At 43.7% G+C, this 14,368-nt stretch overlaps 1 protein-coding gene and 1 non-coding gene across 2 annotated transcripts in view; one reads left to right on the forward strand and one right to left on the reverse strand.

Moving 5' to 3' along the window:
- GTF2F2 (general transcription factor IIF subunit 2) overlaps positions 1-11,360 on the reverse strand; it is a 129,055-nt gene extending 117,695 nt beyond the window's left edge. Inside the window, exons 1-2 of the mRNA XM_003934364.4 lie at positions 11,126-11,360; positions 5,246-5,319 (exon numbers count right to left, since the gene is read on the reverse strand). Of these exons, the coding sequence (XP_003934413.1) occupies positions 5,246-5,319; positions 11,126-11,191 (140 nt within the window). The 5' untranslated portion in view covers positions 11,192-11,360. The remainder of the gene's footprint in view (positions 1-5,245; positions 5,320-11,125) is intronic.
- LOC120365793 (U6 spliceosomal RNA) lies at positions 4,110-4,212 on the forward strand. The gene has a single exon (XR_005580643.1). It is a non-coding gene; the product is annotated as a U6 spliceosomal RNA (small nuclear RNA).
- Positions 11,361-14,368: the final 3,008 nt, after the last annotated feature.

Below are 14,368 nucleotides of genomic sequence, written 5' to 3' on the forward strand. Positions count from 1 at the left end.
TTTTCATTTTGTAAAAATTTAAAAGGACAGAACCAAGGAAGCAAGTATTACTTACACACTAACACAGACAGACAGACAGACAGACAGACAGACACACACACACACACACACACACACACACACACACACACACACGGTATTTCTAAGGAACTTTGGTTGGATCCCTAAAGGCATCAAATAATGCCAGCTCACAAAATCAGCCTAGTAATGCACAGAACCACCACCCTCCATCCTCGCCCCCATTCCTACACACACGTCTGCTACCATTTAGAACAACAATGTTATCAAAACCAGGACGCTCTGGAGAGTGGAAAAGAGGGCACTATTAATAACTGCATAGGGAAACACATAAACTGGGAGGATTCCAGACAAATGTAAAGTTTTAGCCACCCTATGTGGATTAGATGCAACTATGTGGACCATCTGCTTTAAACTAAGGAAGAAAAAGACCTTGAGATCTACCAAGCAAGGGCTGATAAGACAAAATTGCAGCACGACCATTATTGCTTATTTAGCGTGCTATCTTTAATATTTTTACTTTAGTGATCAAAGTGGTTATTTGAGATTTACATGGGTTTCTCTGAGCCTTGTTTCCTTTTACTGTTTTTCTTGTAATCATTTCCCCCTCCTCTATACCAAAAGGAAACATTATATTTCTCAACCAGGTATTTTCTTTACATAGAAGTTTTCAGAAATGTAATATTCATGGTGGGGCACGAATATTACATGAAAGGAGAACATTTGAGTTTACAAATATTTTAACAAATGCTAAGCTATTTCATTTGCTTTATAAACACCCTATGGATTGGAAAGACATTATTATCCACATTTTACAAACAAGAAGTATTATAAGGCCCAAAGCCAAACAACTATCAACAGCCATTTAGGACTAGAAGCCCCGTCTTGAGCTCTATAGTGAAGGCACTCCACAATACCATGAGGTTTCTCATCTAAGTACTTTCTCCTTTAGCCCGCCTTCCTTCAGTGACATACATTCCTGAGATTTTTCTCTGGGTTATGGCTCCCATTTCAGTAAAATCTAATATAAAAAATTCTGAAGTTCATTACAGAACAGTAGCTAATTATATGCAATACAAAGAACTTCACAGCCAGGCACGGTGGCTCAAGCCTGTAATCCCAGCACTTTGGGAGGCCGAGGCGGGTGGATCACAAGGTCAAGAGATCGAGACCATCCTGGTCAACATGGTGAAACCCTGTCTCTACTAAAAATACAAAAAAATTAGCTGGGCATGGTGGTGCGTGCCTGTAATCCCAGCTACTCAGGAGGCTGAGGCAGGAGAATTGCCTGAACCCAGGAGGCGGAGGTTGCGGTGAGCCGAGATCGTGCCATTGCACTCCAGCCTGGGTAACAAGAGCAAAACTCCATCTCAAAAAAAAAAAAAAAAAAAAAAAGAACTTCACATTGGGGGAAAAAAAACTCTGCAGATTTCAATATTATTTTTCTCTTTCAATAAAAGTATGACAACTCAGAAAAATGTGATACATCTACAGCTTTCCAGGAATATATTCATCTTATAAACTTAAATATACAAATAAATAATATTTCCATATTATCTCAGTGGATTCATATAAAAGCCCTGCAAACAAGCAACTTTAAGGATAAGAAATCGAAAGTTAGAAGATTGAGTGACTTGTAAAAAGTCTCACTTACAGTAAATGCCTGAGCTAGAACTACAAGCTCCTAGAGTTTTCTGACCAATAAAGGCCAGAATACAAGCCTGACTACACTATTAATGTATAGTCAATCGTTCCTTGCGAAAACGAGATATTACAGCTGGCCCCCTACATCTGTGGGTTCCATATTCATGGAGTCAACCAATCGCAGACTGAAAATATTTTCAAAATCGGCTGGGAATGGTGGCTCATGCCTGTAATCCCCAAACTTTGGGAGGCTGAGGAAAAAGGATCCCTTAAGCCCAGGAATTTGAGACCAATCTAGGCAACATAGGGAAACCCTGTCTTTACAACACAAACCAACAAACCAGTAAAAATTAGCTGGGCATGGCAGCACTTGCCTATAGTACTGGGCAACAGAGTGAGACTCAGTTTCAAAAAAAGGAGGAAAAAAACTAGTAACAACTATTTACATAGTTTTTACATTGTATTAGGTATAAGTAATCTAGAGATGCTTTAAAGCATACAAAGGATGTGTGTAGGTTATATGCAAATACTATGCCATTTTATATAAGGGACTTTAGCATGGCGGATTTTGTTATGGGGGATGGGACATGCCAGATACCAATTTCCTGCAGATACTGAGGGACGACTGCACTTTTCCCTACCTAACTTTAGAACACGGTGTCTATTACGCCAAGCATTGTTCTAGACAAGGGAGATACAGTAATCATCAAGACAAAAATCCTGACCTAGTAGACTTCATACTTTAGTAGATGATATGAACAATACACAAACAAATATGCAGTGTGTCAGATGGATATAGTAGAAGGGGAATAAATATCAACAACACAAAAGAATAGTGAATAATAAGAGTAAGGGAGGTAGAGCTTACAGGGTGCTATTTTACATATGGTGGCCAGAAAACACCTCAATGAGCTGACACTGTGAAGAGACCGAAAAGAAATGTGGAAGCAAGCCATGGGGGTTATCTAAGAGAGTGTTCCAGAGAGAAAGAACAGAAAAGCAAGTTTGAGATGCTTCTGAAACACCCAAGAAGAAACATCAAGGACACAGTCAGAATTATGAATGTGGAGAGACAGAGGTGTGTAAATATAATTTTTGGTTTTTACTTATTTTCAATTGAAATGAACATTTATTGGGCCCATATTAAATGAGACACAGCTAAGAAATGCCCCTGCACCATCCATGCACAATTCACACCATCCATCCTAGGATCAATATCTTGCTGTTTCTCCTCAGCCAGGTACATCCTACATTTTACTAGTTTTCTACCATTATGCAGTCTCCTATAGTGTAGTGACAGGCTTGTCTTAAAGCTCAGAATCTTCTTAGAAAGCGGTGGATAACAGTGATAGTCACAACTGATGCAGAATTTGCTTTATTTAAACATGCACTGAGATGGACTCATTGCTTCCTGTGAAGCTGCTACACTTGTCCGTCACTCTACTCATGGGCTCTTAGGAATAAATGACATTCATAACTCTCTTCACTCACGGCCAGGGGCAGTGGCACCAGCCTGTAATCCCAGCACTTTAGGAGGCCAAGGTGGGCAGAACACTTGAGGTCAGGAGTTCAGCTTGGCCAACGTGGTGAAACCCCATCTCTACTAAAAATACAAAAATTAGCCAGGCGTGGTGGCACACATCTGTAATTCCAGCTACTCAGGAGGCTGAGGCAGGAGAATCATGTGAACCCAGGAGGCAGAGGTTGCAGTGAGCCAAGATCACGTCACTTTACTCCAACCTGGGCAACAGAGTGAGACACTATCTTAAAAAATAATAATAATCTTCACTCACATCATAATCATCACTCATAAGCACTCTGTCTGAAATGAATTATAATCAGCTGTGGCGTCAGCAGCTTTTGCCACAAAGCTAGAGGTGGCTGATTCCACATCAGTAGAGAATTCCAAACTCTGCATGTTCTGTGGTTGACGCTAGGTCTGTGGTCAAGTCTAGGTTAATGGTTAAATCTTGGTCTGCAGTTAACTCTAGATCAGTGATCAATTCTCATAGGTCAGTGGTTGATTCCGGGGCAGTATAGAGAAAGTCACAGAACACAAAGAAAATCAGGACCTTCCTGAGCATGGTGCCTCCAGGGAGGGCAGAAGCATCTTGAGCTGTATATTTAAATACCACCTGGTACTTAAAGCTATGAGACTGAGATCACCAAGGAAGTGAAAAGAGACAAAAGGAAAGAACTAAGGACTGAGTCCTGGGGTCATATAACATTTAGAGATAGAAGATGAGAAGGGGCTTAGCAAGAAACGAGAAAAAACAGCCAATGCGGGGAGAGGAGAAGAGATGTGTCCCCAGAGCGAAGTGGAAAAAAAGTTTCAGAAAAAAAGTAATCAACTATGTCAAATTCTACTGAAGTTCAAGTAAGAGGGCTGCCACTTGACTCTTGGATTTAGGAATGTGGATGTGGCCGATAATAGAAAAGAAACATATGCTCACCTCAGCAGCATATACTAAAATTGGAACGATCCAGAGAGGATGAGCATGGCCCTTGCACAAGGATGACATGTGAATTTGTGAAGCCCTCCATATCTTAAAATAAATAAGGAACACAAATTTTTTTGGCAGCAACTTCCATCAACAGGTGGAGTCTGTTTTCCCACAACTGAATCTGGGCTTGGCCGTGTGAGCTGCTTTGTCAAAAGGACTTTAGCAAATGTGACACACGCACAAGGCTTTCAAAGTGCTTGTGCACTGGGCTTCCTTTCTCTTTTGCTACTAAAATGCTTTCACCATCATGTTAATGAGCTTGCTAGAGATGAAATAAATAGCCACTGCCTCTGCTGATGTCAAACCAACCAGCATACACAAGTGAGGTCATCCTCTCCAGGAAGGCCACCCAGGCCAGCTCCAACCAGAATTGATCCATAGAAGTATGAGCAAATAAAATGATTTTTGTGCTAAGCCACTAAGTTTTGCGATGGTTTGTTATGAAGCAAAAGCTAAGTGATAAAGAGGAAGATACCAGTAACAGAGAAGAGCTGTTTCAATGGCATCGTGGGCATAAGAATCTGACTGGAATTGGTTAAGAATGAATGGATGGGAAGAATAGAACACAAGCCCTCCAGCTGATACTAGCTGAGCTTTAGAGGCTTTCCTTTCTAACAGGGCCATTTCCTCAACCAGAAAACTATACTGTTACACTGTTTTCTAGATACTTCCTACCCACTTCCAAAGCTCGTATAAGTAGGCATAGTGGTATAGTGGCAAAGTCCTACTTTCCTTGGTGCATCCCGTTATACCTGACCCAAGCACACCTGCTCATGGGTGCAGGCAGGAGGGAGGGGTGAAAGAACTAATACTCTGCTGCTTCACCGCCATTAAGGTAAACCAATAAACTTTTGTTATATTTATACCACATGTCACTAGGGGTGTGTGTGAGGGGATGTGTGTGTATGTGCAAAGATGTCTCCTTACAGGGCATCTGTCTTTTGACAAGCCTTGACATGTTCATTACTTGTCATTTTGTAAGTAAACTCTCTGATCAGGAATTATAATCACATTTTAAAACATTTATAAAAATTTCAAAAGTAACTTTTTTAAATGTCAAGAATATGTAAATCACTTACTTGGCAATCCGCAGTTTCCCAACTTCACCTCTTCCAGGGGCTTTAGCCCATTGCTGTGACAAATATTTAGGAACCTAAAAGAAAGTAAAACATTAATAAGACTATTTTAGATGCTAACAGATCTTTTCAAACATAAAATAATATACTGCTTCTATTTTTACTTTCTGCCTCTAATAAGGTATCATTATTAAGTTATCACTGTATGTTTTATGCTACCTGAAATACTAAAACACGTAAAAAATGATTTTAGCTCTCAAAGAGCTTAAATATAATCTCGGTGGTGACACAAAACTAATATAGGTCAAATAACCTAACAGTAATAAAGCACTAACTTATCTTCCCAAGTAAGTTCAATTAAAGGTCACAGAAGAGAAAGGCTATCAGAAAAGGCTTCTCAGAAAAGAACAGCACTGACTACAGTAATGGCATTATTTACAAACACCACTGGGCTTAAGATGATTTCAAAAGTCAAGTTTTATTATGTAGAAAATTGTAGCATTGACTACTGTGAAGAAGCTGCTGCTAATATAAAAGGAATATTAAACAGCGTAGCTAACATTTATATAATCCTGCCTTCCTGACACTGTTGTAAGCACTTTATTCAGATTAACACATTTAGTCCTCACATCTCTAAAGAACAGGTACTATTACCCCTATTTTACAGATGATGAATCTGAAGCACCCAGGGACTATACAATTTACTCAAGGTTATATAATTAGTAAAGATGGAGCCAGGACTCAAACCCATGCAGTCTGCCTCCAGGGTCTGTGTTCTTAACCAATACACTATATTGCATCTGTAACTGAGTACATGCAATCAGAAGGACTTTAATTCTCAAAAAGGAGAGGAGATGATACATGCTAAATCTCTATTATACACCCTATCTCACTTCTTCTATAAAGTAATTTGGACTCTGGAATCAGTCCATACCTTGAAAGCTATCCTATTTATTAGGAGTGAGATACACCGAGCATGAAGCATAATGCCTTACACAAGGCCAAGTACTCGATAAGTGTCCGATGACATTATTTTTCATGATAAATCTGGAATAATCCAGCTGCCAAAGCTGAGAAAAAAACTACTTCTAGCTAGCAATTACTTCATGTGCAAAAAAAATCACTTGACCACTAGTCAAATAAATTGCAGTACCTTGGTAGAGCAAAAATTCAGGAATACTAGGGTAAAAAGAAGCCCCTGATGGTATTTTTTCAGTTATGTATGTACTCTTCACACTAAAAGTTAAGGAACAGGGCCAGGCATGGTGGCTCACACCTGTAATCCCAGCACTTTGGGAGACCAAGTCAGGTGGATCATGAGGTCAACAGTTCGACACCAGCCTGGCTAACATGGTGAAACCCCCATCTCTACTAAAACTACAAAAATTAGCTGGGCGTGGTGGCGCATGCCTGTAATCCCAGCTCCTTGAGAGGCTGAGGCAGGAGACTTGCTTGAACCAGGGCGGCAGAGGTTGTGGTGACCCGAGATCACGCCACTGCACTCCAGCCTGGGCAATGGCACAAGACTCCATCCGGAGAAAAAAAAAGTTACTGAACAACAATTCAATATTATGGGTTCACTGGGCACAGTGGTTCGCTCCTGTAATCTCAGCACTTTAGGAGGCCAAGGTGGGCAGATCACTTGAGGTCAGGAGTTCGAGACCAGCCTGGCCATTGTGGCAAAACCCCATCTCTACTAAAAATACAAAAATTAGACAGGCACAGTGGCGTAGGCCTGTGGTCCCACCTACTTGGAAGGCTGAGGCACAAGAATCGCTTGAACCCAGGAGATGGAGGTTGCAGTGAGCTAAGATCACACTATTGCACTCCAGCCTGGACAACAGAAAGACTGTCTTAAAAAAAAAAAAAAAGAGTTAGACGATATACTACAGTCAGTCAGGTACCATGCTAAACATCCATTATCCCATTTCATCCTTCCAGTCACCCTGCCAAATCGCAATCATTCTCCTCATCCTACAGATGAGAAAACTGAGGTTCAAAGGGTTGAAATAACTCAGGTAGCCAGGATCAGATTCAAGACTCAACACCAGACTGGTCATTTGTTCTCTTCACTAGACGATACTACCTCTCACAAGGGTCTATGTGCTAAAGAAGAGTATGTAACAGATCTAAGGAAAAGAGGATTTTGAAGACTCTGTATCTTAACAAACTTCCACTACACTATCCTCCATTCATCCAAACAAGCTTAGAGGATTTGGCAAACTCCTTAGGATAACTGTTATCTACCCATTCGGTCTCCTTTGATTACAGGTGACAGAAAAACCACTTAAAGAGGACTAATGTGCCAAATAACAAAAAATTCCAGAGGTAGCTTAAAGGTGGTTTCATTAAGGGCTCAAATGAGGTCCCCAGGACTCTTTCACTATTTCTTATCTATCTCTCCCCCATGTTAACTCAGTTATTTGGCAGACCCTCACCTTAGGTAGCAAAATGGCAGAGGCAGCTTCTGAAGAGCACAAGTCTCCTTCCCAGAAGTCCCTAGCGAAAATCTGTCTTTCATGAAGCTGACAAGGGTGTGTGCCCTTTCCTGGACCTATTGCTGTGCCCAGAGATGAGACACCTCACTGGCCAGCCTGAGTCAATGACATCTTTGAGGAAGAGTAGTCAACACCATTAAAATCACACAGATTGAAAAGGGGAAGCAGTGGTTTCCACAACCACAATCAAGATTCTACAACAATATCAAAGTAAATAGATACTGGTTAAAGAAGCAAATGCCCAAAACACTAACTGTGAGATACGCTAGGAACTTCTCATTATCAACAACAGTATCCCTTTCATAATCTGTATTTCAAGCAACCATTCTGAGCACCATCTCCTAAATTCCTAGCTCTCTCCTTAGTACTTTGACTCCCAACAATTCTTCTAACCCTTCAATTTGCTGACTTTAATTAACATCTTCTCACTGTCCCCCATCTGCTATGTCCCCATTTCTCTCTCTCTCTCTTTTTTTTTTTTTTTTTTGAGACGGAGTTTCGCTCTTGTTACCCAGGCTGGAGTGCAATGGTGCGATCTCGGCTCACCGCAACCTCCGCCTCCTGGGTTCAGGCAATTCTCCTGCCTCAGCCTCCTGAGTAGCTGGGATTACAGGCACGCGCCACCATGCCCAGCTAAATTTTTTGCATGTTTAGTAGAGACGGGGTTTCACCATGTTGACCAGGATGGTCTCGATCTCTTGACCTCGTGATCCACCCACCTCGGTCTCCCAAAGTGCTGGGATTACAGGCTTGAGCCACCGCGCCCGGCCCCCCGTTTCTCTCTTTAATGAAACTAGATTTCATGGTTTATCATTATAATCATGCCCTTGCCCCTATCTATCTTCCTCCAGCATACTGGCCTGGCAGAACCTTAATCCTGATTAAAGCCAATCGCTACTTCTCTTTATTAATTTATAATTTATCTATGATTTTATTTTATTGTGTTATTCTTCTCTGCCACAGTTGCATCTGAGCAGTTGAAGGAAAGCTCACAATCATGCTAGCCGGTCTCGCATTAAATACAAGACTACAAACATCAAGTAAGCCCTTAGCGACACCTGGCAAGTTAACTACATTACATCTCCCTAGTCAATTTAGTCCCTTCTTCCTGAGTATTCAATTATTCTCTTTTCATTTTTCAAACCTACAACACCTCTTCCTTCCTCCTCCCTCTGTGTTGCCCTGACTTCCTCTTCCACCGAGAAAAAGTAAACCATCAAATCTAAACTTCTACATCTACCACTTAGCCACAATTGGAACCTTTTACTTGCTTTACCCTCCTAAAACAATGGATAAACTATGGCCAATCCCTCCACTTGTGCACTGAATTTCTTTCCCTGTTATGTAACCAAGGACATCTTTCCTTCAAGCACACCCTTTCCTTCCTCTATTGCCTTCTCTGCTTAATCATTCCCATCAGCACAATAATAATACTAATAATAAAAGCTAAGACAGCGAGTGCTTACTTAATGTAGCAGGAGATTTCTATAATGGTTCCCAGTGATCCCCACCTGTTGTCAACCCCATCCACGTACTGGTGTAATATCCTTTCCTTCAGTGTGAACATATCTGTGATTCAGGGCAGAAGTGCTAGGACTTCATGTCTCTGATTAGGTTATGTAAGATTATGACTTCTGTCTTACTTCTCTCACTGTTTCCTATTTGCAAACTCTGATTTAGAAATCTGCCATACTAGCCGGGCGTGGTGGCTCAAGCCTGTAATCCCAGCACTTTGGGAGGCCGAGGCGGGTGGATCACAAGGTCGAGAGATAGAGACCAACCTGGTCAACATGGTGAAACCCCGTCTCTACTAAAAATACAAAAAATTAGCTGGGCATGGTGGCGCGTGCCTGTAATCCCAGCTACTCAGGAGGCTGAGGCAGGAGAATTGCCTGAACCCAGGAGGCGGAGGTTGCGGTGAGCTGAGATCGCGCCATTGCACTCCAGCCTGGGTGACAAGCGCAAAACTCCGTCTCAAAAAAAAAAAACAAAAACAAAACAAAACAAACAAACAAACAAAAAAAAAAGCACTAAGAAACCAAAAGTCCCGCCAAGCGCGGTGGCTCAAGCCTGTAATCCCAGCACTTTGGGAGGCCGAGGCGGGTGGATCACGAGGTCGAGAGATCGAGACCATCCTGGTCAACGTGGTGAAACCCCATCTCTACTAAAAATACAAAAAATTAGCTGGGCATGGTGGCGCGTGCCTGTAGTCCCAGCTACTCAGGAGGCTGAGGCAGGAGAATTGCTTGAACCCAGGAGGCGGAGGTTGCGGTGAGCCGAGATCCTGCCATTGCACTCCAGCCTGGGTAACAAGAGCGACACTCTGTCTCAAAAAAAAAAAAAAAGAAACCAAAAGTCCCTACATTTTAAATTTCAACGACTTTCAGGATCACATCTTGAATATGCTTAAGTATTATGAAACTCCCCTAGGAGACAACACTCCTCAATATGAAACAGTAAAGCACAAGTAGTGCCCACTGTGAGCTAACCAAAATCGCTGTCTTTACATAAAACATTTATTGATGGTCGGCCGGGCTCGGTGGCTCAAGCCTGTAATCCCAGCACTTTGGGAGGCTGAGGCGGGTGGATCACGAGGTCAAGAGATCGAGACCATCCTGGTCAACATGGTGAAACCCCGTCTCTACTAAAAATACAAAAAATTTAGCTGGGCATGGTGGCACGTGCCTGTAATCCCAGCTACTCAGGAGGCTGAGGCAGGAGAATTGCCTGAACCCAGAAGGCGGAGGTTGCGGTGAGCCGAGATCGCGCCATTACACTCCAGCCTGGGTAACGAGCGAAACTCCGTCTCAAAAAAAAAAAAAAACAAAACATTTATTGATGGTCAGTTTCACGAGACCCAAATGTGCTCTAAAAGAATATTCCAGTCCAATGACCTCTCCTGTGAGTTGAGAGCTCTCTCGCCTCTTTTGAGAGCTCCATTAAGGACCATCAACCTAAGACAACACTTTAAGGGTACGGATGGACCGGTTCTACTTTCTCGCCGAGAAAACTGTACAGAAAACAGACATTCAACTACCTCACACAGGCTCAAGGCTGAAACCAGTTTCACCAACAGAAGACACAAGGAATTCTTCGGTCCGAGATAAAACGCACCGTCCAAATCGGGGACATCAAGACAAGGCTCCAGAAAAGCCGTGAGAAAAAGAGACTAGTCCAGGCAGATTCAGACTAGTAACTGGCTGAAAGTCACTTGGCGTGCCTAAACTGATTTCCTCATCTGCAAACATACAACAATGACTCCTGCCTCTCAAAATACGTGAAGCTCTAACGAGACAGCCGTAAAAGAACTTTGGCGGGATGGGTTCAAGTTACTTAAACTATACTTGTGTTAGGAGGAGCGCAAGTGAAGACTAGCGAACATTACCTTGACAAGCCACACTCCTGTGTTCTGTTTGGCGCCGGTCAGATCGAGTTCCCCGCGCTCGGCCATGGGTCTGCCGCTGGTGGAGGCGTGCGGGCTGTATCAGCGACACCAGGAGCCGGAGGGCTGCGGCGCGAAGGTCCGGAGCAAAGCGCAAGCCACGCTGAGAGGTGAAGAGCCGGCGGTTTCTGACCTGCCCGGCCACAGGAAACCCGCTTATAAAGGAACACGCCGCCAGGAGCTGGGATTGCGCCTGCGTATTACTACGTCAGTACGGCGCCCTGTTGCAGACAAACTTCCTGTTTCGGCAATTTCTTGGGTGGGCGTGGCTGTCAGCGATGTCTGTATCAGAGGGTTTAAAACTTGGTTGGGATGAGCCAAAACGTTAGCAATGTATTTAAAGACAAGGTCAGAATAACTGAAGAAAAAGATTATCAGAACGAAAAAATGGGGTTCAAAGGGACAAAAGCTGTCAGAACATATCCAATTCTAGCCAGAGAGAGAGAGAAAGAGAGAGAGGAGAGAGAGAGAGAGAGAGAGAGAGAGAGAGAGAGAGGAAGAGAAAGAGACAGACAGTATTTGAAGGGCAGGGTCAGGGTAGTAAATTGGCGTCCTTGGCCAACGTCATTAGCACAGGTGGGCACTGGGATCAGACTGAGTAGCCCTGGTATTAAAGACATGACGTTTCTAGACCTGAAAAGAAAGTGGTGTTTCAGCTCAGAGGCTGCCTGAGCTCTTCTTATTAAGCAGGCAGAGCACCTCAGACTCCAAAGCGCAGAGGTCTGTGACGAAATGAACAAGTAAGAGACAAACCTGGTCGTTTCCTCCCCTGCTTAAACAATGTTCTCGGCCGGGCGCGGTGGCTCAAGCCTGTAATCCCAGCACTTTGGGAGGCCGAGGCGGGTGGATCACAAGGTCGAGAGATCGAGACCAACCTGGTCAACTTGGTGAAACCCCGTCTCTACTAAAAATACAAAAAATTAGCTGGGCATGGTGGCGCGTGCCTGTAATCCCAGCTACTCAGGAGGCTGAGGCAGGAGAGTTGCCTGAACCCAGGAGGCGGAGGTTGTGGTGAGCCGAGATCGCGCCATTGCACTCCAGCCTGGGTAACAAGAGCGAAACTCCGTCTCAAACAAACAAACAAACAAACAAACAAAAAAAACAATGTTCTCTTTCTCTCCTTGCCTCTGGAATAAAATTCAACCCTCTTGCTTCAACTGAGCCCTCTCAGTTTCATTGCTTTGCACCTCCCATCATCACTCCACCACCCACACAACCACACCAAACCCAGCAAACTTCCCTGAACACGTCAGAATCTTCCTCGGTCATTTCAGAGCCTCTGCACACTGGATTCCCTTTCCTCAGGTGTCCTGTTTTACCCCTACCCTCATTCCCACCCCTGTCCTCTGGTTGCCAAACTCCTACTTATGGTTCAAGACCAATGGAAATGTCACTTTCTGTGACACCTTTTATTAACTCCCCCAGAAGAAATTAGTTTTTCTTCACATCACAGTGTGATACTTAGCACTCTGCACTATAATATCTACGTTTACATATCTGCCTTTGCTTTCCAGACTATGAACTCCTCCTAGATGAAAAGAGCTTTATTGAGGTATAATTGACAAATAAAAAATAATGCTTTATTCATTTTATATCCACAATGTCTAGCACAGTGTTTGATACATTGTCAGATTTCAGTAGGCTTTGGTTGAAGGAACATTCGCTGAAGAGAAACAAACAATAAGGTATTGTTAAGAATGGCAAGTAATTTTTTTTTTTTTTTTTTTTTTTTTTTGAGACGGAGTTTCGCTCTGGTTACCCAGGCTGGAGTGCAATGGCGCAATCTCGGCTCACCGCAACCTCCGCCTCCTGGGTTCAGGCAATTCTCCTGCCTCAGCCTCCTGAGTAGCTGGGATTACAGGCACGCGCCACCATGCCCAGCTAATTTTTTGTATTTTTAGTAGAGACGGGGTTTCACCATGTTGACCAGGATGGTCTCGATCTCTTGACCTCGTGATCCACCCGCCTCGGCCTCCCAAAGTGCTGGGATTACAGGCTTGAGCCACCGCGCCCGGCCGGCAAGTAATTTTTTGAGTCACACATCAGAGCAATGCACAAAACTGAGGAAATTTTATGTAAGTTCAGCATAGAGCCAGGAAAAGCTGTCAAAACTCTACTATTAGCTAGCAAAACTAATAGGAAAGATGGGAGAGACCAGGAGTGTGTTGAAAATGAAAGTTCCGGCCGTATGTGGTGGCTGACGCCTGTATTCCAAGCACTTTGGGAGGCCGGGGGGTGGGGGTGGATCACGAGATCAGGAGTTCGAGACCACCCTGGTCAACATAGCAAGACCCCGTCTCTAAAAACAAGAAAAAGATTTTTAAAAATTAAGTAGAAAATGAAGGTTTCTTCTTGGGCAACAACTTGGGAAAGGGCCTAAAACATATAAAGGGTAAGTGGATGAAGGGAACTGCTCTAAGCTTTAATCAAGTAGAAGGAATAAATTGAAATATGAGACCATGGGAGAAGAGAAGCAAGGTAGCCTAGAGCACCCCAGGAATGGACTTTAAAAATTGGAAAACTGGCCTTCATCTCTGGGTCATGGGAGGCCTTAAAATGTATGGGGTGTGTGTATGTGTGTGTGTGTGTGTGTGTGTGTGTGCGCGCGTGCGTGCGCTCGTACAGAGATTGGGAGAGAATAATGGCTAATGAAAAGGCTAGAGAAGAAAAGAGGCCCGGTGTGGTGGCTCATACCTTTAATCCCAGCACTTTGGGAGGCCGAGGTAGGTGGATCACGAAGTCAGGAGATTGAGACCATCCTAACCAACATGGGGAAACCCCGTCTCTACTAAAATACAAAAAATACCTGGGAGTAGTGGTGTGTGCCTGTAGTCCCAGCTACTCAGGAGGCTGAGGCAGGGAATCACTTGAACCTGGGAGGCAGAGGTTGCAGTGAGCCAAGATCCAAGCCACTGCACTCCAGCCTGGCGACAGAGTGAGACTCCATCTCAAAAAAAAAACCACAAAGGCCGGGCGCGGTGGCTCAAGCCTGTAATCCCAGCACTTTGGGAGGCCGAGGCGGGTGAATCACGAGGTCGAGAGATCAAGACCATCCTGGTCAACATGGTGAAACCCCGTCTCTACTAAAAATACAAAAAATTAGCTGGGCATGGTGGCGTGTGCCTGTAATCCCAGCTACTCAGGAGGCTGAGGCAGGAGAATTGCCTGAACCCAGGAGGCGGAGGT

The sequence above is a fragment of the Saimiri boliviensis genome, chromosome 16, assembly GCF_048565385.1.
Source record: "Saimiri boliviensis isolate mSaiBol1 chromosome 16, mSaiBol1.pri, whole genome shotgun sequence".
Classification (NCBI taxonomy): Eukaryota; Metazoa; Chordata; class Mammalia; order Primates; family Cebidae; genus Saimiri; species Saimiri boliviensis.